This window comes from Acipenser ruthenus, chromosome 2 (genome assembly GCF_902713425.1).
Source record: "Acipenser ruthenus chromosome 2, fAciRut3.2 maternal haplotype, whole genome shotgun sequence".
Classification (NCBI taxonomy): Eukaryota; Metazoa; Chordata; class Actinopteri; order Acipenseriformes; family Acipenseridae; genus Acipenser; species Acipenser ruthenus.
The window spans coordinates 31,124,400-31,151,732 of NC_081190.1; the positions used below are offsets into that span (position 1 = coordinate 31,124,400).

Consider the following 27,333-nt stretch of genomic DNA (forward strand, 5'->3'; position numbering starts at 1 on the left):
GAGAAGCTATGCACCTCAAATTCTTTTAGAGCGCCAACAGTTTATTTGTGTCCAGAACAGACAATACATACTGACCTTGGAACAGCAAATAAGCAATTTATTATGCCAACAAGAGCAATGCTGTTCTAGCTTTAAAAGCTTACAGCCAGGAATCAAAACTTCCACCAGGCCTTTGCAGTAGATATGCTCTGATCTGCTGTTAACAACATCCTTATGATAATGGATGTTGCAATTGAACAACATATGGACTGAAATGTTGTGAAGCACATCATGTGGTATCTCTTAACTACAAAATTTTAGTGACATGTGGTGAATACATTTTCTTCACCATTGCAGTTTAGTCATGGTCACAGATCCAATACATGTGAGTGTGGCTTTATGTGTCCCTGGCACATCACAGGTCTGTTGAAACAGATTTCCTTGTAATTGTCAGTAATGTTTTACAAAGCCTACCCAGTACTGTGTAGGATTCCCCTGTAAAACGGTCTCTGCTTCCTCTCACTGATGGTGGCCTTGAGGAGACAGATGTCCGTTTGGGAGATGGAGTTCCACTTCTAGAAACATCAGAAAAAAAGTTCAACACAAACTACTGGATAAATATATTAATTAAACTGAAGGATGACATGGTAAGAACAGGGCAACAGCTAATATTAAACTGCTGTCCTGCTCTTGAGTCAAAAGTATCCAATGCATAGTGTAACGTAGTGTAATGGCTATTTCACATTGGTATTGGCTTGGAGTTTTATGCTCTTAATTGTTGTAACTAGATTTGGGTCTGATACATTTCCAGGTTTGGTACTGGTGTACATAGACAGACACGTGAGCAGGCTTCTTTATTGTAAAGAATGCAACAGGATGCAAAAGGTAAAACAATATAGCGATTATTGTGATCTAAATCTGTATGGCTTAGGAGCCAAGAAGCTTCAGCTTTCATGTAAACCCTGTTAGTTTCTTTATATAATGTATATCATTCCTCCTCACAAGGTCAGCATTGCTAAGATATCTCCTTGTATCAGCGCTGCAGCAGTAGTTCTGGAATGTCAGCTGTACTGATGTGATGGGTGTGGGGAACTCTTTTTCCTGGGCCCATTTGGTGCATGCCTCACATTGGCAAGGAACAGCTGGGTAGTAAATGGTACTGAATGGTCTGCACTCATGTATTCAACTCAATTACCTATTAACCATACACTTATATGTCACAATGGCAGAGAAAAAAAAACAACAACCGCAAAGTACATGCCTTCATAAGTCAGTCTTGTAAGTATCACTTTAAGTTGAAACAGTGAGCTACAGATATGTGATTACATGCTGTACATATATACATGGGCAGTGATGCTGGCTACCGTGAGACCTGGCATCCTCCTTCCCTACAATCCCTACCTTTAAAATTGAGGAACATTCAATCAATTTGTGTCAAAAAGATGCTCCACTAGTTGCATACCTATGCTTCTTATAAACACCTGAAGTCAAATGAAAGACTGAGACAGATTTACCACAAAGTTTGCGCTATTTAATTCAAATAGGTAGCTTGTTTTTATAAATAGGACCGATATGGTTATTGGTTACTTTTATGATTTAAAATCACCCCTTGTGCCCCTGGTTGCTTACTGAGGCCTGTAGCCAGCAGATTACCTGCAGCCCCAAGTTAGAAGCTGTGCACGGCACTGACTAGACAGATTTGACATGCAGGCGCTTTTAAGCTAAAGACCCAATTTATCTGTCAAGGAGTCTGTAGTCTGTAAAGAGCACCAAGATGTGTGTATATGAAAAGTGCAAATTCACAAGAAAAATGTTGTATTATACTGCAATTTATTTTAACAGAGGTGTTAACAGGTGCTTATAAGTTGCCAATTAATGTCATAGTGAATTAGGTATGTATGTTTTAGTGTTCTGTGTCTAAAATATACACTAATTCTGCTCATGTTTGAGTCATGCTGTGTTATATCAAATATCCAAGGCATTCCAAGCAGAGTATACTGGCAAAAATAAATAAATAAATAAATAAAACATTTTTACTCACCACCAACAAAAACATTTTTGCAAGCATGAAAAAAATAAGCAATTAAAAAAGTTATTAACAGCAACTTTACCCCAAACTTTGCTGTTAATTTATTGTCTTTTTTTGTTGCCATTTCTTGTGCAAGAAAGAAAAAATAAGGAAAGGAGGAAAACTAAATTAATAGGAGGGAAGCTAAGTTATTTGTAATACATATGGCCATTTATAGATGTTGCTGCTGTATTTTGCCACACACACGAAATAATAATAAAAGGTTTTAAACAACTATACACTTAGCATATGGATTTGGGTAGACATGGAATTGTAGCCCAATTCTCAAAGTGCTTTTCAACATGTTTTTTCTAGTATAATATATGCCATCTATAAATGACCACATCGTATATCATTTTTACACTGCAGATCAAACCTTTTTAACCAGCCACTTTAAGCTTTTTGTATTTTTAAAGGAATTAATTCACAGAAGACTCAATGTATGTATTTTTAAAAAGTACTCCTGTTTCTCTGAAACAGGTTTTCAGAATGTGTCGGGAAATACAATTATTTTACTAAGCTTTCACTAAAAGCAGCTAAACCAAATGCTGCTACCCTGGAAATAAAACTCTGCATGTAACACAGGCTGGGTAAAAATGAGTTTTAAAAGTGTGTTAAAGATTGTTGCTATTGTTACAAGCTACAGTTCACAGCAGCTTGCTAATGTGGTCAGCTAAGCTAAATCCTACAGCTTGAGTCACAGGATCACCTTGAAGTGTTCTTCAGAATGGTAACATGGCCGCTGTCAGTGAACAAAAAACAAAACAAAACAAAAAAATAAGCAATGGGTTAACAAGCATTTGAATGGTCTAGCACTTCATTACATTGCCCAGAAAGTCATATGCATTGTCGCTAGTGCCTTGTAACAGTAGGATATGATGATGCGGATGTCTTTCATAACCACTTATGACATTACTGTATCCCTGTAGTTGAAACTATCTTTGGGGAATGTAAACAGTAAAGTTCAATTTTAGTTTAAAATTAAAAGGGCATTTCACAGCCCGACACAGACTTGGAGAAGAGATTTTTGTTTCGAGTTTTCTCAAAATAACATTCATTACTGGCCCGGGTAATTGGTAGAGTCCTATCAGTGAGCCAGGCTAAAAACTGTGAATTCAGGCTGTTTGCTATCATACAATGAATAGATTAATGGAAACAGAACAACCTTTTTTTAGGATGTGTTCTTGTCGGTCAGTACAAAAACAAAAATGTGAGTGACTGGACCAGGGGTCGGCAACTTGTCGGTACACGGACACACATGTCCGTGGCAAGTTATCAGTGTCCGGGGCAGTGAATACGTCTATCACACACACACACACACACACACACACACACAGAATTGTATAGAACTTCTGTTTTGTTTGTCTGTGGCCAAGATGTTTTTTTTGTTTGTTTTTTAAAATGTCAGTCACCACTCAACATGGTGTCGACCCCTGCACTGGACTATCATGTCTACTTTATTGTGGAATGCCCCTAAATCTAACTGTGGGTCTCCTTTTTTCAATTTAGTGATGAAAGCAGCACAAAAGAAACGTGTTAGATGTCCACAATTTAAATGAAACAAAAGAGTATTGCACACCAATACAGAAAGAAACATTTGATCCACAAACTGAAAGTGATCCTGCCAACTTTCCCTTTTTCTCCTAATAGAAGTGACTAGCCACTTTACCTCCTGTAAAGAGGTAGATAACGCCATGTGAATACAGGATGAGGCCTTGTGTTCCACGAACAATGCATTTAATTAAACCAAAGAAGACAAAGCTTCTCTTTCACAGACAGCTTCAAATGTACAGGTCAGGTTAAGACAAGATAATACATAACTGAACTACATGTAAAGTTGTTGACAGACTTTATATTTTATTTTAACTTAAATTATATGCACACGTTTAATTTAATTTTTTTGGCCCAAGACTATTAGGCAGTAGGGGCGTCTCAACACTGCCTGTTAATTGGCACTTTATGAAAAAGAGATAGCAGTTTCAGCTTTGTGCCCATCTGATTCTTGGTCTCCTTTTGAAGACCAGTGGCCAGTTGCCTAAAACACCTTGCGTTAAAATTCCACCTTAGTGTTCCCCTGAAGTATTTTTTTTAGTTTACGGATGATTCAGAAAGCAGCTTAACACATTGAAGTCAATACCCTAGTGTGGCGCGGTATCCTCCCAGCCCAGATGGTAATGGCAGGGATAGAGACTCAGACACAGAAAGCTGCAAGTTTAAAATGCACCAATACTCTCTTTAATAATCAATTAAACAAAAATAACGTGGACATAACCATTAAACAAAACACATTAACAAAATAAATGGAACAAGGGCCAAAACAAAAGGTTTTACAAAAACTTACGAACACAGAACAGCACAGCACAGCACAGTAACACACAACACAAACCTCCACCTCTATCACCAGCATTAATCCAATAACTCTCCATTACCACCTGTGCACACCTATTTTATACACATGTGGCTGGAGCCTAATTAATCATTTAATCATTTATTCACTTGTCAGCTGCAGCCACGTTCCCACGTGTTTTGACAGGGATAAATGTAACCCCCTCCCTGCCAAACCAATATTCCCCACACCAACACACTCACGTGAACCAGCACACTGCCACACCTAGATAAGGGAAAACTAATCTTTAATACTTAAACTTAATACTTGCAGTGTTTTATGCAACTGTCTCCTGGCTTTTTGGGGTGGCATCTTTACTGCAGCCTAGCAATACCAAAATGTAAATTGCATTGGTCCTTAAATGGTTAAGAGACAGCCAGCAAGTTTCTGTGCTGTGCATTGTTTTATGGACAACAACCATTAAAAAAACATTGACCATTGTCATGGCCCTTCAGATGAAAAAGGACTTTATTTCGCCATTGACCTAGTCTGTAATAAAACCAACCACCACCAGATGTGAAGCTTTATAACCTAACCACTAGATTCAAAATACTACTTTAACACAATAAGCCTCACCTGCCCTTGTTCTCCTTGCCCTTGATTTTGCTCTCTTGCCCTTTGCCCCCCGCAGAATCCCACTCCACACAGCCATCTTCTACTTTCAAGTTCTGGTGTGACGACGTTGAATCTAAACTAAAGTTAAAGGCTGTTCAAGATCAGGACAGAAAGACATAACATTGTTACTCACCAACATAATTAGTTTTGATGACTTTTCTTTTGTTGTTGTTGTTTTTATATACAGTTGAACCTAAAGCTGATAAACCAATACATAAAATCAATAAACTGATCAATTACTGTCGGTTAAATAGATCAGCGGCCCTTTAATAACAACCTGGTACCATGGACAAGGGTAACGACTCCTGAGGACATTCCCATATTCAATTCCCAAAAGAGGACAGGGCTTATTTGGTTTTATAAAAAGACTTCACCCACCTCTAGTTTCGAGTGTAATTGGATTGGAGTAGTCCCCTGCAGCTGCTTTGTTACAAGCTCTCACTCTGAAGTTCATGTATTTGGAGTCAAACTTTAAGTCTGAAAGACCAATTGTATATTTCACTGAAGAAGACTAACATTGAACAGGATGCAAACATCATACTGACTGTCTACTTTGATTGGCTCAGTTATTTTTTAAATGAGGAAGTGTTTTCAGATTTAATAGTTTTGATTCGTGGAAGTCAGGTAAACATGTTGCTTCACTTTTAATGTTTTAATTATTTTGAATGTGCTAGCTTTCTTACTAACTAACTAAAGAAGTAGCTCACTACAGTAAGAAACACACATTTCAACCAAAACAAAGCACATCTACAGCCAGCTGTAGTGACTGCTTGTGAAGTAAACGGTGTGTGTAGTGGAATACTCTGGAATGATGCGTGTATTTTTACCGGTCAATCAAGGATAGTTTTTTACACAGGTTTACACAGCAAAGCTCATATTACCTGTCAATGAATATTCAGTGGCCTTGATGTTATCAACAACTTCCCAGCAGCGCTCATCTTTTACCCTGGGAAGCCCATCATGGTTGGTCTTCCTGTATTCCAGTATGTAGTATTCAATCTTAGAGTCCTCTGGCATTCTCCACGCTACTGTTACCGAGTTGTCAGCAACCAGACAGTCTGAAATGTCTACTTCTGGAGCACTTGGAACTAAAAAAGAAATGGGATACAGGTTCATTTATTATTATTATTATTATTATTATTATTATTATTATTATTATTATTTGTTGTTTATTTAGCAGACACCTTTATCCAAGGCGACTTACAGAGACTAGGGTGTGTGAACTATGCATCAGCTGCAGAGTCACTTACAATTACATCTCACCCGAAAGACAGAGCACAAGGAGGTTAAGCGACTTGCTCAGAGTCACACAATGAGTCGGTGGTTGAGGTGGGATTTGAACCGGGGACCTTCTGCTTACAAGCCCGTTTCTTTAACCACTGGACCACACAGCATCATTATCAAATTCAATTCAATTTCCTTCACCCAGTGACTGTCCTTAAGTCTTTGCAGCTTAGCCAAAGGACTTGGCTGAGATCATTTGGTGACGCAGCATTTTCAGTCCTGGGAACGCATTGCAGGGTACAAAAAAATGACTCCCAGAATCATTTTTTCATGCGTCACTGAGAAGCCGCTAACACACAATCTTGTAGCAACATCGTAACTCAATTTAAACATTCCAGCAACTTTGTTAAAAGGTTGTGTGGCAGTGGGAACTAAGTAACAGTTTTGTTTTATGACAAAATTACATTGTATTGTACACCCTCAAGTATAAAGCGAAAGTATTAGTATAGTCTTTTTATATGCACTGGTTAACAAGGATACGGTATGCAAAACATTGAAAAATGAACAAGCAGACATACAGATTTGTATTTAAAAATTGATTTAGATCTACCATTGTTAATAATAATAATAATAATAATAATAATAATTAAATCCACTAAAAGACAGCCCTGTAGATATCATAACACAGGCTTGTTACAGCACAACAACAACAACAACAACAATAATAATAATAATAATAATAAAAACTTCTAAAATGTTTTTAAAAATGAACAATAAAAGCAATAAGTCATTATCAAAAATAAAGTATTGTTTAATCTCAAAGTTAATACAACAAAACACATTAAAATACACCAAGAGGTTTGTATCTGGCCTACTTTCAGCACGCTTAAAATTATCAAAACTTTTTTTTTTTATAAATTTAGTCGTGGCCAATTAGTTTTTATTATTTTCTCCCCAATTTGAAATGCCCAATTATTTTTAGGCTCAGCTCACCGCTACCACCCCTGCGCTGACTCGGGAGGGGCGAGGATGAACACACGCTGTCCTCCGAAGCATGTGCCGTCAGCCGCCCGCTTTTTTACGCTCGTGCTTTTTACTGGATGTGCCACTCGGGAGCCCCCATCAAAACTTTTTTTAATATCATTAAACAAATATGGATTACATGTAGGTCTACCTTAAATTACGTTTTCTATTATTATTTATTAATCCTGAGAGTCACTTTCATCACCGTCACTTATTAGCAGTATTGGAGACAGGCGATTATTTGAGACCCGGCAATTATTTGAAGTTTTACAGTACTAAGATTCATAGCGTCTCCCCATCTCCCCGCACGTGCATTTCATAACTGTTCCATATCAGCAGGTTTTTGCTCCCAGACATGTTCTATCATGTTTAAATAAAACAGCGGAAATCATTAGAGCTTCTGTATTATTGTGTTCAAGATACTCGTGTCTGTACAGTATGCATGACACGCTCCCATAGACCAATAATCAATTCCTGTGATATGACAACAAACCTAGCTGCTTCCATGTTCTGATTCATATCTGACAGAACACAACTAGCAGTAGCCTGGCTGGAAGCCAAAACCCTTCTGGCTTGGAAATGCTGGAAACAGATATTCAAAAATAACAAATGTGTAAATGATGAGAATATAAATGATAAGTGATTATGACAAAAAGATACCATGGGATAGCACGGCATAGATAAACAGCATCTAAATGTATATTCCTGCCCCTATAAAACTCCATCACTTTGTTCACCCTCAGTAATAAGAATGTCAGCTTTTGCTGCCTGACACAAGATTTACTAGGTATTGTAAATATTAAGGTACACCTTATTTTGTTGCACTTTAAAATATACAAAATTCAAACTGCTGGGTACTATCCTGACCCATAAAAATGTCCGTTTCCAGTGACAGATGTCTCAATTACCATGACAATGTACCATTTCTCAATTAGCATGTGGCCTGCAAGTCTCTAAGAAAAAAACAGCGAGGTCTGAGAGCATCACAGCTGGAGCAAACACTAGCCTTCAGGGACACAAGATGGACCACATTTTAATACTTAAGCTTTCCACATGGTTCTCAAAACAGCTGCATGAATTAGAAATTACACACCAACAAAGGACAAGGTGCTAAAATGGAACACGTTGTGGGCCTACACAGGTTAACTACTACTGCTGTGGCCAAGAGACAAAACCTTTTTTTTTTTTTTTTTGGTTGGATGAAATGTACCAAGCACTCTAACTGACTTGAAATGGAGGCCTAAAGTTATGAATGAAAACAATGTGGCCGTGAAAGTTATGTATTTTTTTATTTATGTTTTTAAATCTAAAGATATATGTCAAAATACTTAATGTGTTCTGATGAGGAGGCAGCAGTCAAGGGATAACATCAGATTGAAAAGAACATTTAAGCACCACTCACAAGCTACTCAACATTTGCAGGGATGACAATTTCAAAACTCTAATATATAAAAATGAAATACATGACATTGCACTTCATTGGTTTGTATGAGAAGATTAAGCCTACCCTAATTTAATTCTAACTTAGCAAGAATTGTTCAAATTGGACACTACAAAATAATGTTAATATACAGTACTTAAAACAAGCCTCATCCAGGTGGAAATATGTTTCTTCAAACATTTAACAAAAAATACTTCAATTTCCTTTCGTTAAAAAAAACCTCTTTGAATGCATTAGTAAGGCCTCATACACATTCATAAACAGTCAGTTGAGTAAAACGGTATTTTAAGAGAGTAAGCACTCATGATTTATATGTTACCAGAAACCCTGGACAGAATTACAGCATCATTATACACTTGGGTATACATTAGTCATTATTAAACTACTAGCAAAACTGGACTTCAACATTCAATACCAACAATGACCTTAAAAATACTCACAGTGGGGGATGTTGACAACAATGACTTAACACATTTCAGCTGATGTACAGCATTACATAGGTATATTGTACAAGTGATTGGTGTGTCTCAATGCTCTGGAACAGATGGCTGGTGCTAAAATCCACTCCTCTAATGACCCTGTGGATGAGATCGGCTGACGAGGGTAATTCATTCCATAGTGTTTTTCTCTGCAGTATGACAGCACTGTCATTTGTATAATGAGAATCCACAGGATGGTATCATCAATGTGCAGTTGATAGGTTCAATTGAAAAAGTAAACGATTGGACCAAACCCAACAACACGAAGGACAAAGTTGGAAAGAAGAGAAACAGGAGGTAGTGAACTGAAAGTATCAAATGTCTCTGATATGGACTGCTCTTTCACAGTAACTTATAAAACTCATTTAAAAACAAGACCCATTTGATTTTCTAAGCTTAAATGATTTATTTTCAAATAAAAATACTTTTACAAGTTTTCCTTTAAATAAATTGATTCATTTGAAAATACAGGTTGCGGATAATTCAAGAAAACATTAGCTAAATACAAACATTTAGTGAACATTAGCCATTATTAATATGACAAAGACCAAAATACACAATTTCTGGTAGTTTAAACAATTTATAAAAAACCAAAAAGTACTTATTACTGTATTTCCAACATCTGTTGAAGATGAACATGTTGGCAACAAGGCAGATGGTCAAGACAATGCAGTTGGATTCATGTTTGAGAAAAGCACTCGCAGCAAACTGCAACAAAGGAAATGGCTACAGAACAGTATCAAAGAAATATGGAATATCAAAATCCACAATCTGAGCAATAATCAAGAAGTACCACAGAACAAATTCAACTGGAAAAGATTGAAATAAGTGGACATCAAATGAAAATGATGGGTACAGCAGGTATGAAAATCATCCGAGCAGCTCAAAAAATATCAAGATTAACAGCCAACGACTTAAAAGAAAGATTTAGAAGAATCAGGCATAATGTTGCACGAAATAACTGTACAAAGGCACCTGAACACAGAATAAATGTATGCACATAGACCTCGCTGCAAACCACTTTTAAAGAAAATGTATACAATATGAAGAAATATGAACTGGAATCTGAAGCATTCTTCAACAAAATTCTCTGGTCCAATGAGACTAAAATATAATGTATCCCCACAAATAGGCCACAGTATGTTTGGAGAAAAAAGGGAAAGCTTCAATGAAGAAAACATTGCACCTACAGTTAAACATGGAGATGGTTTGATCATGATATGAGGGTGTTTTAGCAGTTCAGGGACATTTAGTGATTGAAGAGTGAATTAGCCATGTATCAAAACATTATACTAAGTACAATGAAACCATCTGTTCATAGGTTGATTAGCAGATAGTTAACAACGGCCCAACTAAGTCAACTCTGGAGTTCTTGAAGAAAATGAAAATAGAAGTTCTGGAATGGCCTTAGCAATCACCAGATTTCAATCCATTAGAAATGCTTTGGACTGATCTGAAGAAAGCTGTAGCCAAGCACTTTGTATCCAATCTGTCTGTGCTGAAGGAAATATGCAAGACAGAATGGGCCCAGATTTCACCAACAAGATGTAACATACTGGTTAAGAATTATCATAAACACCTGAAAGCTGTAATCAAAATAAAAGGAGGACACACGAAATACTAAAGCAGGGGTGCCAATACTTTTGTCATGAATGAAAACTTTAAAAGAAATAAGTTTGTTTTTTAATAACACTTATTTGTTAAATTACTAGAAATGATGTATTTTGCTTTGTGTGGTTGAAGCTTATTTTATGCATGACTTTAACCCGTTACCTTGAATAAGCGTAGGATGTCAATACTTTAGTAAGCGTAAGTGCATCTTTACATTTCCCGCTTTATGCCAGGAGATCGAATTTCTATCCCTGTTTTGTTTGCACAGTTGCTAGGTAACCAAACATGGCTTGCAGAATCTGGAACAGTAAGACACTCCAGTCAGAGAATACCTTAAAACAGACACGGACCTTAAAATTCATGCTGCACCATGCAATCTGGTGTGTTTTGTGTACTTTTACACTGTACTAAAATCCAATGAAGTTGTATGTACCGTTACACGTTCTTGATGCGATTATTAGCTTGTTTTAATTAAACAAAAAAAAAAAAAAAAAGGCTCATCATGAACTAGACAGGATTTATTGATTGACACTTGACAGCACCCAATAACTGGGCTCTACACACTTACTGGTAGATATGAGCATCCGGGGCGGGTTTAGTATGACCTACGAATCTCAACTGGTAGTACCGTTAGGCAAGTCAAATTAGACCTAGATTTTATAAAGAGTGTCCAAAATCAATCAAAAAGTGCTACAATCATTACTGCAGTGGAAGAGGCTTCACGTTTATATTTGTTAGCCTCTGAATATATTGCCCAGCTACATACCCTCTTTGCCTGGGCTTGCTCGCAAGGCTAGCTCAGCACCGTCTGTCAATTAAAACAAACTCCGTGGATGCAGAGAAAGCTGTGTCTAAATATGGACAGGCATTTACACCGCAGAGACATGGAATTAAGTAAAACAGTTGCAAGATGCTCCGTGCTTGCTCCCATTCAACCCCTGGCTTAAGTAAAGAGTGTGACCTGTTAATGCTCAGTATTTCAGAATAGTTTTTGAGTTACTGTTGCATATAAATGACTTTTAAAACCAGAACAGTTTTTTTAAATAATAACAATAACAAACGCAATCATAGAGCGATCCTCTGGATTTCAGTTTCATTTTCTTTCCGAGTTAGTCACGTGCTTTTGTTAACTTCAGGGCTTTACATTTTTATATTTTACCGTTTTCAATTACATGGTCATACTTTGTTACACCACCATGAAATTTTATGAATATGAAATTTATGAAAATGGACCGTAAACTTGGTAGGGCCCTATTTATCATCTTCATTGTTCTAATATTTAATTTCACCCTTGTTTTGTTTTCATGCCCATATTTAATTATAACAGTAAAATTTTCCTTGAAAAGATCTTCACGGCAAATTGTGGGGACATGAGGTTGGCAAGCAGAACCGTGTTGTATGTAAACACCACAAAATGAGGGTCCACGTGAGATGCAAGTCTGATGGATTTGTTAACAAAAACAAACATGTCCTGAAGAAATCCCTATTTGCTGGCATTGGTCTTTAAAAACATGTCACTTTGAATTTCCGGAAGAACTTCACAATGTCAAGTGGACTGCGGTTATTCCTGCAGAGCTCCTGAATACAATGTGCCTAAGGGCTCCGAGCCTTTTGGCTCACAAACAGCAAATTTATTGCTGGAACGTTATGCGCTGTGACATTTGCTGTAATAATGCTAAATAAACCAACATAAAATGCTTTCTGCATGATTACACCTGTAACCGGGATTTAAAAAAAAGTCATAAAATCCATTGTGGCCCGCATGAGGAGCCAGACAAAAACATTTTTAAAAAGAACATTAATTTAAAATAGAAAACAAAAACGGAATAGATTGACATGTTTTCCTTTTGCAACACAAAACCCAAAATGGGCTGCCTAAGGAAGGAGGAAAAAAAAAAAACTGGCAATGAACGTATGTTGCTGAAAAGAACAAAAAAAACAGACATAAATCTTGAAAATATAAAGAAACAGTAGGCTTGTGCTTTGTCTGGCTCAAAGAAAAGGGTGTTGCCACAATGAATCCAGAAACAAATACAAAGTAGGGCACCCTGAAAAAAATGCTTTAGTTCCGATTCATTTTTTTAAATGTCTGCTTTTTGGCTTGTAAATACATACATATATAAACATGACATGTTGCAGTTCTAAGCACTGCAATAGTTAGGTTACCATACTTGATACAAGAATGTTCCTGAAATAAAAAGTTAACTTTGCTTAAAAGCAAAGCGCAGGTAAATATTCATACAAAGGGATCCGGAGACTCCAAGCCTTTTCATGCATTTTCTTTGAAGTCTTTTACCCTTGTCTGGTATCAACATGTGCAATTATAAAAGAGGTTTCTCTTACCTGGCAAGAACTTGAGGGACTGAATCATTTGCCTTTCCTGAGAGAAATCGACCATCAGATGAGTCATGCAGTCAGTGGCCTTGGGCTTCATCGTCAAGCGAAACGCTGGAGCCATTGTCACCCTGCAACCAACAGTGTACCTTTAGCATACAGAACACTTCTGGCAGGCTTTCCTTAAGCTGTTTATTTTTGCTTATTTAAAAAGGTCACCAGTCAAAATGTATGCATAATTATACATTTATTTTATGGCTGTGCACATGACATAAGCTGGGTTAGAGGCATTAGTAACTGAAGTATTTATACACAGAGCTGTTGCAGCACAAGCAGTGGGGAGGACAGTTTCCAGACATTCCCCTGCAAATGTGCCTCAAGTCTGTACAAGAGGGACCTAACTAATGGGCAAGGCTGCAGTCCAATCTCCAAATCTATAGATGTAAACACTTGCATCTCTTTGAGATTGCCTATAAGATGTGCCTCTATGCTGAATTGTGTTGTAGTTTCATGATGTGGTCTGTTGAGGTTTAAATTGAAAACACCAAACTCATTTCCCTTCTGTCCTTCAGGAGGTGAAACGGTAGAGCATTAGCCCAGTGTATCACTTGTATTTGTGTACATGTAAATGTAGCTTATGGTGCATAATGCATGGGAAATACAGGTAGAAACAGTGTCACCCATGTACATCATGACCTTCAAATGAAAGTAGACATTTACCCACATCGATCTAATGTGTTATTTTGTGTTTGTTTTTTTAAACAAGTTTAAAAGGCTCAATTTTGAAAAAAAAATACAAAGGCAAATATAAATAAAACTGGCAAAAAACTGAATGTCAAAAAACACACCACAAACTAAAAAAACAAAAAACAAAACAAGGGCTTGAACTGTAGGTACACAAAGTTACCAAAGAACATTACCTTAAAAACATGCAAGCCAGAGCTTGGCATGGCTGTAGACTAGAAGCCAGGGAATTCAGGTTTCAGCTAGACTGGGCCATTCACTTTCTGTTTGACTAAGTCGCTTCATCTATTTGGGACTAATTTAGACCTGCGTAGTAGTAAAAGCTAGTGATAAAGTCACTTGGGGACTAAACAGCAATAGTGAATAAAGTGAACAAGTCACATAGCCTAGGGACACTGAAAAAATAACATCTGTAGTTGCATCTATGTGGGGTGGAATATGCATTTTAGAATGGCTGTCGGTGTCAATGCTATACATTTAATAAAACATATTGTGCAACCCAAATTGAAATGGAATTAAGAATTCTTTTTTTGTAAACAAACAGTTGTGCGGGGGTAGGTGGCTGTATCCCCCTATTTAAGGAATGGCAACTAACATTTTTTGGTTCAGTAAATTACTGCACATATTATAGAGCTTTTCACCTCATCTCACCAACAAGGTCCAGAATTCATGAAGGAAGTGCATCCCACAACACTGCCTGTTACACGCGTCCTCCTTTAACCTCTGCAACCGACTGCAGCCAATGAGATCTGAACCATGGCACCAATGTAACAAGGTAGCAGCTGGTCGTGAATCGGTGACCACGCACAACACAAGCAAGCATCTTCATCGCTATGCAAAAGGGCCAGGCCTATCTGCTTTAGAGCTTATAGAGCTGTTCACCTCATCTCATCTCACCGACAGGGGTCAGAATCCATACCGGCAGTGTATCACACAAGACACAACAGTGCCCGTTACACCTGGCTTGTATGTTTAACAAGCTATAGCTACATCATTTCTGTGCTCTGTGACTAATTCATTTTGCTGTTTAGCCCCTAGGTGACTTTATAACCACATTGAACAAGCAATATTCCACTGAAAAGTACATACTCTTTGCCATCCTGAATGAACTGAAAATAAGGTGCGTTTGTAAAGGAATACAATCACTTGCAAAGCAATATAACAGGCCAACCCCTGAAAAAAAAAGTGAAAAGAGTACCATACCTATCCTTGATCTGTTTCGCAGCCTTTGTGGAAGAGGAGAAGGAAAGAGAAGAGAAGGTTGGTTAGTGGAGCCATGCAAGTCGGAATGGAGGGAATCATGCAGAAGAGTGCAGATTGGGTCAAGTGCTGGATCAACATCGCTGGGTCTGTTGGAATCACATTATTAAAATGGTCAGCATATACTTCACTGTCAGTATAGCAGATTTGAGTAAAATCCCAGCCAGGCCGTCCCATGGAAATGTTGTTCATCAGTATCACACAAACGATAAGCCCAATATTTTTTGGTGAGGAGTCTAACATAACACACGGAAGTCTGAGTATCAATAAGACTTGGGCCTGCCAGTAGTCCGATATTGACCTCTTATCCAGTGCAATAAACATTACATTTTCATGGACTGGTCTAGATTCCTTCCTACAGGAAGGAAGAGCCACATGAAAGTGCAAAGTTTTTAACCCTACTGGGGTCAGAAATGGGGTCAAACTTTTCACTTTGATTGGAGTCGAGTTTAAATTAAAATATATACAAGGACAAAACCACATGTGACTAAGAGGCAGATTAAATCTAACATTTTCGCACTGCAAAAGGGAACAAGATAAGCCCTTTCCCTGCTTTTTCACTTGACATTCAGAGATTTCCTACGGTATGTATTTTTAAAGAGGGGCAGGTCATTATGAATACTGTGCAATAGACACACAAGTATATGAAGGACATTAGCACATGCATTTTGTAGAACTTGACCACTATTATTATTATTTGTTTATTTAGCAGACGCCTTTATCCAAGTCGACTTACAGAGACTAGGGTGTGTGAACTATACATCAGCTGCAGAGTCACTTACAATTACGTCTCACCTGAAAGACGGAGCACAAGGAGGTTAAGTGACTTGCTCAGAGTCACACAATGAGTCAGTGGCTGAGGTGGGATTTGAACCGGGGACCTCCTAGTTACAAGGCCTTTTCTATAACCACTGGACCACACAGCCACCTACTATATTCTATATATTCTGTTTTTTGCTTTTGTAAAAAAAAAAAAAAAAACTTTAAAAAAGTTATTTATAGAACAGGTTCTTGTACATGAGAAAACAATGAATCCCTGTGTATTCTAGGTGACAGCTGCATTGGTTAGAAAGTAATGTATGTATAATTGTCTTAAGCAAAATAAATATACAGTACTGCAGATACATTACATAATATATGACTAAATATGAATACATTTAAGCCAAAAGTGAAGCTTAGTGTTTTACTTGTTAGAACACATGCATAACTGATTTACTGCATCTACCTTAGCAATTATGGTAGCTTTTCAGATAACCTTATTCTACATATCTGCATTGTTAGCATACAAGGTGAAGCAAGCAGCATAGCAAGACCATCTAGAAGAAAGCGTGAGCGAGCTCATACCCTTTGGTTTGGAGGGAAGGAACACAGTTAGTACAATAAATTATCTTTAAGGTTTTGAGGTTAAAATAACCATCTGATAAAAAGTGATTAGCTGAGCAACTGTTAACAGACTTTCAACAGAATCAGGGTCCCACTTTGAAGAAAATACAAAAACAATCAATTATATATATATATATATATATATATATATATATATATATATATATATATATATATATATATATATATATACACATACATATATATATATATATATATATATATATATATTTTTTTTTTTTTAATTGGATGAATCTAGTAAGTAACTACTCAGAATAATAACTGAACTGCTCCTTCCTAGAACTAAGTTGTTTCTTGCTAGCGGTATACTGTTACAGTGGTTTTATTATTAGAACATTTGCCTTTGACCTTGATTCAAAATTGGGCCCTATGGGACATTTAGTTAAAGTATTCAGATCCACTAGTTATAGAATTAAAAAAGGTTGCTTTAAAAAAATGTTTTCCTTTCTCCTTCACTTCCTGTGTTACACGACGATACAGGACTCCAAACAACAACAGACATTATAAAGTACTTTTCATGACATTTCAATCTGTAATAAAATCTATGCAGTTTAAACATTATACATCTAATAAAAAGTTAGTTTCCACTGTGCTTCAATGCAGAAGTGTAAGGCCAAGGTGTATATTATTACCTGTAGCACAGGAAGTGGACTTATATTGTTGTGAAAGGATAAAAAACAGTTTACCCCAATCAAATAAAAAATAAAGCTGACCTTTAAACTTTCATTTTTATTTATCTACCCCTGTTTTGTTTTTTTTACTCCCAAGTATTAGAAAATGTCTAGTTTAAAACCGCACAGCAGCAGCTCCCCACAACAGCTCAGGAGAACTGAAGCGACTCAGTCCCTGCAGATTTTGCCTCCCAAACCCGCAGGAGATCCACAGACAATGCCATTGGAATCCCTAATGAAAAACAGCAGCTTCGCCCAGCCAGGAAACAAACCTGCGCGCTGGTGACTGTATTACTCACATTCTGAAAAAAGAAGTATGACAAATAAATGTGTAATTGATCAATATGGTAAATTTACATTGTAATGGCAATTAATTACAAATTACACAATAATAATTGTAATTGACTGCAGGTCTGCTTTTGACCCCACTTAAATGCTAGATTAACAGCAAAACCATACTAACGGTATTGTACTAACTGAAATGTGATGAGCTTTGCCAGAGTAAATGATCCCTGCCCTCAGAAACTGGCAGCAGACTCTGTTGCTCCCATATTACTGCACAGCCTGTCTCTACCTTTGTGAATCCCTCAGGGTCTTTGATGTCCAATGCATTGTTGGCAAACTCCAGTAACTCTTCTGAGCTTTCCAAGGCGCTGATGCTCTGGCTGTGTTGGTTCTAGAAAAAGATACAAGGAAATTAGCTCTGCTACTTCTTTTCAGTTGTAGGAATGTTATGTTCCCTGGGGCTTAAGAGTATCGTTGAGTATAGTCATGATTCCCGGTCTTTTTGAGGTTGTTTTCCTTTTCTATTATGGTTTGGCAAGAGACGTGTGGCGATCAACCAAAAAATGATATTGATATCAGGGAGAACAGTCCCGCTGGCTGTGGTGCAAACTCGCTCACCCCACTCGATTTGGAACCGACTGGTCAGCAACCAACAGTGTGTGTCTTTCATATGGAAACGGCAATGGACGAGGTCATTGTTGACGCATTTGGTGTGACTCATCGAGGGATAAGAATTTGCTCGCCAGACGTCCAGTGTGAGTAGGGCTTGGAGCACCAGTCTAAGCAAAGTGGGGGAGACAGGGGCACAGATAAAAAAGGCACACTTTTCCAACAACTTGTATGCCAGCACCATGGCTTTTGAGGGTGTTTTGCTACTATAAGAAACCGATTTCACTTGTGTAGTTCTTTGGTACAACAGACTGTAACCATGAAACACTACCTCTAGAGAATTTAAGAAACACTTTGTGTTTTATTCAGTATTTCTTACATCCACTAAAGGCAGTTTTTCTTTTTAAATAGATTGAAGTGAATTTGAGGTTATACAGGTGAATGGGGTTTTACTTGTATTCCATCACATACAACCACCATAAAGATTGATGCGCTGCATTAAAGAGGAAAGGAAAAGCTAGAAAGCAGGACTATGCTAATATAACTCCACAGCATGCAGGGCATGCAAACTGGTGCTTGATCACTGCTTGGTACTGCTTTGTCACGGAAGTAGTAGGGAATTGGATGCTCTCTACTAAGCAGTAGGAAAATAAGATGGCCTAAAAAATGTACAGCGCACTAGAAAACTATCATATTTATAATTATATGTCTAATATTTAAGCTTTGCATCTGCACAAGAAGCCGATTTCTATCAAATTCAGACTGTAAGAAGTGCACTTCACACAAACTTTACACAAACTAGCAAGCATGCAGAACTGGGCACAGTAGCAAAGCGAGCACTACTGGCTCAAGTATCTCTGGCCATCCAGGAAGGAACCCTTCATCATAACTGCAACAGCCTATTCTCTGGGATGCAGATCTGGAAGCTTGCCACGTCTCTGTGCAGAGTCATGGTGTGCTGGCTCGGATATGCACTTTTTTTTTTTTTTTAAATCAGAACAGTCAGCAAATATTGGTTCTTTTTGCTGTCTCAGTGGGTAGACTCAGAGTTACAATGTAACAGGTTAAAGTTAGTAATGTCATTTATGAATAGTTTGAGAATTGAGCTGCAGTGAATATCTAAATAACCACTTTTGGAGAATGTCCCACCAGCTTCATCGCTAGAACTAAAAATCTGTGTACTTTACCCTATTATGGGGAACATGAGAATAATTTAAGCCATAACAGATGCTGTCAGGTATTAATTAAAATGGAAGAAAACATGTTACTCAACACAAAACAATGTGGTCCCTCAGTTACCCAATTCTTGAGTAACAAAAAATAACAATCTGATGGTGTTATTTAATATTGAACCTTTAATGATCATATATTTATATTTTAAGCGATTTTTCTTACCTTTATTTTATCCTGTTGGTATGAATTTTTTAATTAGTTTTATTTCCTTAGTTTCCTTAGAAATGTGTTACCTCTGCAGTGAATTGTGGGATTGTAGTACTGAGCAAGGTGTTACCTGTGATTAAACTTGACAAAGAAATACACATCCCAGTGTCCACAGTGGTAGCTCATGTTAGTTTTGAGGAAAGGTCGTGTTTACGTGACGAATCAGTTGTATTTGCTAGTTTTGCTGTACATTTTCATTGTCAGTTTACGGCCTTGATACAGCAGTATAGCAGTAAAAATGTCAGCACCGCGGATGAAAATTCGCTTCCAAACGGCTTTTAAAACACTCAATGCGGAAGTTAATTGTTATTGATGGGTACCCAATATGTGATGGAAGGGCTGCTTTTCTTGTTTTGAAATCAACACATTCATGAAATTACTGTGTTTTCATGTATTTAATAACTGCCGACAATTACCTCTTAAAGGTAATTATGAGTATCAGCACACCCCTGCTAGACAGCTTGTCCGAACCAATAAAAACAGAGACACGTTCACTGTTAAAAGACTCAAGATGCAACAAAAATTTATAGTCAAGATAGTCATGTTACTAATACAAATTACATTTCAGTGTAAAGAAATTGATATGTTGGCCCCGTTGTGTTATTTCTGCACTACTAATACATGCTGTTCAATGACTGAAGGTGTTGGTTGGACTAGGTTATTGGTGGGCACTGGTCTTTTTACACATCCAGCAATACAATCAGGCTCAAACGATGAGTTTGGCACGCGGCTCTACTCAAACAGACCCCCATCACTAAGCCAACACCCAGTCAGGCATAATTGACAGCGACTGATCGCTGATGACTCAGTGCGTGTGGAGACAGGATTACGCTCTCCTTCCAGGTCAGAGGTTGCATAGTGGGGAAGCCTGAAATACATCTGCCCGGAGTGTGTCCAATCTGTTTATAAACAGTGTTGCTTTGGTTAGCTACCGGTACTTGTCAGGCAGAATTATTAAAATACTGTTACTGGCTAACTGAATTTGTGGTTGGCCAGTGCTGCCTGTCTGTTTAACAAAATCGAAAGAACTGTTAGGCCAGACTATAAATATATTTATTTACTAAGTTATCCGTTTGAAATCTCTCATAATGTGGCAGAATACCTGAATGATGCTTTGTGTGTATTCAATCACAAGAGACTTTTCTCCCACAAAACTCCTGCCAGGTTGCCATGGCATTATAGAGAATACAAGGTTTCAGTTGACAATAACTCTACAGCAGGTGTGTCTGGGCTTTGTCTTGACCTTTGTCAACAGAGATTTGCAGCAACTTTTTTCTCAACAATAAGTGCAGAAAGGGTTTGAAGTGTTTAATATATTAGCATAAATCAGTATAAAAGTTAGTTAAACAACTTCAGAATAACCACATGTTCATTGATCTATGTCAGTAAAAGGTTACCTGGAGTTCCTGCATTTTTCGGGCCTGCTCCAGTTTTATTGTGTTTGTCATGCCCGCTTTCATCTCGTCCAGGACAGAATAAAGACTATCAAATTCCTCATCCAGGTCCAATATAACTTTCGAAGAATTTTCCTGTGGAAAATAGTAGTATTAGTGCTTAAACAACCAGATTTTAATTTTTGAAATTATAATTATGTGTTGTATTGAACCTAGCATGTTACAATCTAGCAGGTACCAAAGGACTTATTACCTGCACGCCTCTTAGTGAGTGGCTCAGTGTATCAATGAAACTATGGAGTTCCTCATTTTTGCTGGCCAGCGTTGCGATTATCCGATGTAGGGCCTCCTACAAAACAGCAGATTAGAATTAGAAGTGAACAGTACTGGAACGGGTAATAAAGAGTGACTTCTTGTAAATACGCCTTTCCATGACACCTCAACGCTTATTTTAAAAGCGGTTTGGATCCACATTAAGTCACACAACCTTACTGCCACTCTTAAAAGAAGCAGGGAGAAACCTTTTTATTCTTTTCTCCTCAACGCCTCCAAACTGGGTTACCACCTGATTCTGATGAGCTCATAGGACTACAGTATTTTTGCTTCTGTCACTGCATAACTGCATAGTGTCTTATTGCCCAAAAAGGACCCATTCTTACTATATCAGTATACTCCATTTTTTACTGTATATTATTCGACTCAGTTAACCCTGTCCTTCAATGTATAACAGATTCCATCAAACTTTGATCTTGTCTCATGGAAAAACTATTCATGGTTCAATGGCCTCAGTTTTAGCGCAAACTGTAAACCAGGGGAAATTACTTAAATACTGGATTATGACAATTCTCTGCGAGTTCTTCAATTTGACCAAATAATTAAAATGTGAGGCAATAACCTTATTTGTATAACACATTTTTTAACTGGACTGACCACTGTACCTTTAAATAAGAGTTAGAATAGATAAACTGTGTGTTTTGTGAAAAAAAAATAATAATAATAATAATTCACATTCTCAGCAAAATCCTGAATGACAAGGTGATGTTAATGTGACAACATTTCATGAAAGTTGTCATTTTATAACTGACGGTCATTTTATTGAGCAATTATTTCTTTGGGTGAGAGTCAACTGAATGAGCAGAAGACATTTTAATACTGTGATACAAGGCGACATTCTGTCGGACTGAGATGCATTATGTGGGGTACCTGTATGTACGTCTATATGTAAATAAACCTGCGTGCCTGCAGGGAGTGTCAATCCCAACCTTCCAGTCTCGGCCTGTCGATCAAGCATCCACGTCAGTGCCCTGTTACACATACACACTCAGGCAAGACTTATTTAAGAGTTAGCAGCACGATTGCTAAAATTACAAGCACATAGTCTTCCAACATATCGGCCTACTTAAACAAGGGGATTTATGAACCCCATGACTACTGGGACTGTTGGATATGCACTGTATAGGTAAATGTTCTCCACAAAGTAGCCTACAACAAACACTGTACCGTATTTGTATTACTTAACATTCATATGTTTTTGTTTTCCACAACACCTACTGTTTCTGACTAGTTACATTTAACAACATCACTTTTCAGTTTTACTCAGAATCAAGCATTACTGTACATAAAATCTACCGAGAAGCAAAGGGCATTGCATGTCAACAGCTTCTTCATGAGTTACCGTGTGCCAGGAAGTGTTGATCTCTTTCCCACATGCAAACACGTCAAAGCTGGACGGGTCTATTTGTGGAATTGCGGTGTGCATTAAGGTTACCATTAGCTTCAGATGTAACACACACATATGTCCTGGAAAATATTTCTGGCAACAATGGGGTTGGAAAACTTCCTGTATTGATTTTTAGCTGGACCCTGCAGCACCAAGGAGTCAAATAATTTCACTCAAAAGCACATTGATCCTTGAGGAAGTTCTTCAGGTTTCATGTTCTTTGTGAACACTATATTCCTGTCTGCAGGTCTACGAAACACAGTAACTCCGCACCACTCCTGTATAAGAAAGATAGCCCCAATGAATAAACAACAGAACAAGAAACTTTTATTTAAGAGTAGTCTTTCTTTAAAGTTGACAAGTGCTGAAGTGAAAAGGACAGGTTGGTGAAACAGAATATTTAGGAAGTCACAAAAAAGAAAAAAAAAGGAAAAAAAGAAATGTGCAAGGGTATAAAAAAGCAGCTAAAGTTAGACCTGACCGATGGACACCAACATTTTATAGTTTCAACCTTGTCAGCTTACTTTTGGCAACTGGGCCAAACAGACACAACAATTGAAAATAAAATGTCACCTACCGTAACCACATAATTACAGTATTTAAGTAACGTATAAACACAATGGGCCGTAAACTCAAAGCTTTATCTTTTACTGAATTAACAAACTGCTCTTTAAAGAAAAACAGGTTTACCAATATGAAAGGGCTGACAAAGTCTTTTGTTTTAATTTCAAACAAAAATCTAAACATATTGAAAACAAGTATCTTCTGATAGTTCTGCTTTTCATACAGGAAACAATCCCTACTGTTTTGCTACTGCTACTGAGAATGATCAGTCCAAACACAAGAGGACATCTATGCCACTGCATTACTGTACAGCTCTGTCTTATTACCAGGCATCAGGAGATCTTCTGACAATGCTCTGTCAAAGCTTTTAGGGGACATATTAACTACGCTTTTCATTTCATAATGCAAAATGCTTCAGGGAACAAACATATCATTAAGGTTATATAAAGTTAATCATCTTCAGTATGCTGAAAAAAAACAACAAATTATATAACTTTATTCACCCTAAACTCCTTTTAAATTGTCAGACCGTGAGAAATCAACTGCCAGTTCTATATTTTTTAGGTAAATAATACGTATTTTGTAAAGTAATGAAACAGCCCTATTTTGAAGCAAGTTACTGCAGTAACCTACTAAGAGTATTGTTTCAATCATCTCAGAAACTGTTCCTTTTCACTTGCTTCAAAATACAGGCAGGGCCCCTAGTGTTGGACAGACATGTGAAGTTATCCTGAGCTGGAAGTACGTCCCAATCCTTTAATCACAGAGTATAACCCCTGCAGAACCAGCCACAATATTCAGCTATTCAGTATTCATTCAGTCTTTTCCACACACACATGTGCAGTAGTCGTACTGTATGCACAAAAACGCTGGTATTAATTTGTTACACGTGTTAACTACAGTATTTCAGGGCTTCTCCTGATGGATTTTGTTCAGAAGCCCTGATTTTCGGTTAACAGATAAAAACTGATAGCACATCCCTGATACAAAAAAATTAAATGGGTGTATAGCCAATAAACACTGAAAATGGTTACTCAATTCATGTTGACCACCCCTTTCCCATGAAACAAACCAAAAAAAAAACTACTACTACTGACAAAAAAATAAAAATACCTTTCCCAGTGCAGCTGGGCAATGTCCCTCCTTCTTGACTTGTATCTATCATTGATTCGCTCTGAATACTTTAAACCCACCCCAACTACTGAGTGGCAGACTCCGCTTGCGAGATTTACAACGAGATTACAATCAGGAATGAAGGCTTGTTTGCGGGATTTAAAGCTGTACTACAGTTAAGATACAAAGAGAATTGCAAATTGTGGCTAAATGTAAAAAAATGCCTACACACAAAAACCCCAGAAGATTGTGGCCATGACCATAAGGATTTCTTTGTGTAAAACTTAAGAGTGCAAGTACTGTCGAGTTACTATACATATTGTGACAAAGAAATGCCCAAGCATTTTGGAAAATAACCAAAAACAATAATTTCATACAGTACATAAAAACTGAAAGCGTGTCCATCAACAGAACAGCTTATTTATGATGCACAAACTGCTGCTATGGGAGCCCTTCCTTATCATAACATCATGTTAGACCCCATATGGGGGTTGGCCTTGCCCACTGCCCACACTACAGGCATACTGTCATGAAATTTGACTGGTGGGGCTCACAGTGGGACATCCCCCAATTTCTCTTTGAGCACCCAAAAGCAGGTTATTTGGATTCAAGCAGCTCTTCCTTTACAGCATGGGTGGTAAATTTCAGTATCAGTTAAACAGGTAATTAACTACTGTAAGACCTCCATGGAAGTGTAATAGTTTGAATTGAAACAAAGACCTGGACTGGAAGGCACAAGTTTGCCAAGTCCTATATACAGGATTAAAATACACTGCCAGTCTAACTCTGAGAAGTCAACTGGAATCATTAACTGACACTCCAACATACTTGTCCTCTGTCCTGTCATGATGTGTCACCATGAAAATAGTAGCCACAAAACATGCACCTCCCCCATTCTGTTTTATAGACATTCATCCCACAGGATAAATCTACTTCTTCCTTGCATTTATTCTTAATATTTTTCAAGATTCAAATCAAACTGTGTAAGAAAATAGGAACTATATATTATATATATATACATATATACACATATATATATACATATATATACATATATATACACATATATATACATATATATATATATATATATATATATATATACATACATATATACATATATATATATACATATATACATATATACATATATATATATACATATATATATATATATATATATATATATATATATATATACATATATACATATATACATATATATATATATATATATATATATATATATATATATATATATATATACTATATATTAATCAAAAGGTCTGCAATTACATTTCTGAATCCCCAGTGCCTACTACCATAGCCCATTCTTTAACAGGTACCTTACAATGATTTAACTAGGTTGGAATCCACTATCGATTTACTAACAACATTTTGATTTTCCCTGGCTAGCATTTCACATACAAATGACATAGTTAATTATAGACTACAGACTGTAACCAACATTTGCTTACTGTACTTAATAAATAATGTAGTTTTGCCAGTATATTAAGGAGAGAATGTGAATTTCAAAATAATTTTTATTTTCATTACTAAGCATGATGTGTAGCTAATTCTTTATAAATATCTTCCAGTTTGTTATCGCATGCTAGCAGATACAATAGCATACTTTAAGATTGAAATCTTCTTCCTTGTCTTTTACTGTTGGCTTGGGACACCTGCCAAAAGGCTTGCATTTCTAATTATTAAAGCATTTAGAACTTAAAAAACAATTTTGGCAAACTAAAAAAGACCACCCCAAAATAAAAGTGATTGGTTACATGGACCCCAAAAATAATGTCTTAACTAATTGATCTACACTTTTGTGTAAAAGACACTGCTGAATTTAAGGGGTTACGTCTGAAAACGCTTAGGGTTTAAACCAGTGTACCTTTTACTATTTACACACTTGTGAAGGTACAGAAAACAAACCTGAAAAACTGCTATCCCTTAACCTATCTCATAGCGCTTCCCTTGTGTGCTGACTCTGGCTCTTTCCAATACAATACAATCCCAAGCCAAAGTCCTCTGCTGTGTGTCAGCCTGTCGGTATCTAAGCCCCCAGATCCCATTAACCCCCCTGACACAAATGGATGAGTCAGGGGCACAGGCAATACTGTAACTGTAACTGCATGTGGTAGAGCCTTTGCTATACTGGACATAATAAATATTAAACAGCGTGAGGATGTAGTTATTGACAACATGTACAAACATAAAGACTCAGGTTGGTTTTGTAACAATTTTCTTTAGAGACACCACCCTTATAAAAGTTGGCCATAGTAAAAGCATAGTTAAGTGTTCTGGGCACTCCCAGAACGCAAACAATGGAGCCCAAAGTACAAAACTACTGAGCTACAGTACATCTGCAGACTGTTCAGTATTAATTTTTTTTAATGAAGCTTGTTTCTGTAATTTTCCACCCTGCTAAAAACGTGCCCATGCAGCCAAACTATTCTTAGATCGTCGCCCTTATCCCATTTAAAAGACGTTGCTAATCCAGTTTCATCAGACACTAATGTAATCTGTTATTGTTACTTGAACGTATTCGCAGAAGCAAGGTACAGAAAAGAAGCCGCTTACTGACTGTGAGGATACACAGTATGCTGCACACTAGTATCCGGTTACATCTTAACCGCTCCCAATGCAAATTCGCTGCAATTTGCAACACTGGAAGAATTTTTTAACAATATATACTTAAATACAATACTCACTTATAAATATCGACTCAAGTAAATGAAACAGGCCTACTTTACCATTACGTAATTTACTAAGAATTGTACAAGGTATTTCGTTGTGTAGTGGAATCTTTCAACCAAATTCATAAAGCATTATTAATGAATCAGATAAGTGCAAGGTATATATATATATATATATATATATATATATATATATATATATATATATATATATATATATAGAAATAAAAGGTACAAAGCAAAAGTCAACACTTATTTGCAAAAGCAGCA

General features: G+C 37.1%; 1 protein-coding gene across 8 annotated transcripts in view; it reads right to left on the reverse strand.

Moving 5' to 3' along the window:
- LOC117408565 (FSD1-like protein) overlaps nucleotides 1-27,333 on the reverse strand; it is a 33,007-nt gene that overhangs the window by 5,251 nt on the left and 423 nt on the right. The window contains exons 1-11 of one of the 8 annotated variants that reach the window (XM_058993910.1): nucleotides 22,643-22,925; nucleotides 21,221-21,316; nucleotides 20,971-21,102; nucleotides 17,814-17,915; nucleotides 15,108-15,130; nucleotides 13,170-13,291; nucleotides 5,930-6,136; nucleotides 5,427-5,525; nucleotides 5,010-5,139; nucleotides 2,757-2,789; nucleotides 454-551 (exon numbers count right to left, since the gene is read on the reverse strand). In XM_058993910.1, coding sequence (XP_058849893.1) covers nucleotides 454-551; nucleotides 2,757-2,789; nucleotides 5,010-5,139; nucleotides 5,427-5,525; nucleotides 5,930-6,136; nucleotides 13,170-13,291; nucleotides 15,108-15,130; nucleotides 17,814-17,915; nucleotides 20,971-21,102; nucleotides 21,221-21,316; nucleotides 22,643-22,762 — 1,162 coding nt within the window. In that variant the 5' untranslated portion in view covers nucleotides 22,763-22,925. Of the gene's footprint in view, nucleotides 1-453; nucleotides 555-2,756; nucleotides 2,790-5,009; nucleotides 5,140-5,426; nucleotides 5,526-5,929; nucleotides 6,137-13,169; nucleotides 13,292-15,107; nucleotides 15,131-17,813; nucleotides 17,916-20,970; nucleotides 21,103-21,220; nucleotides 21,317-22,642; nucleotides 22,926-27,333 lie in introns of those variants that run through there. The other 7 variants (XM_058993907.1, XM_058993929.1, XM_034013672.3 and 4 more) reach the window with 7 other exon arrangements.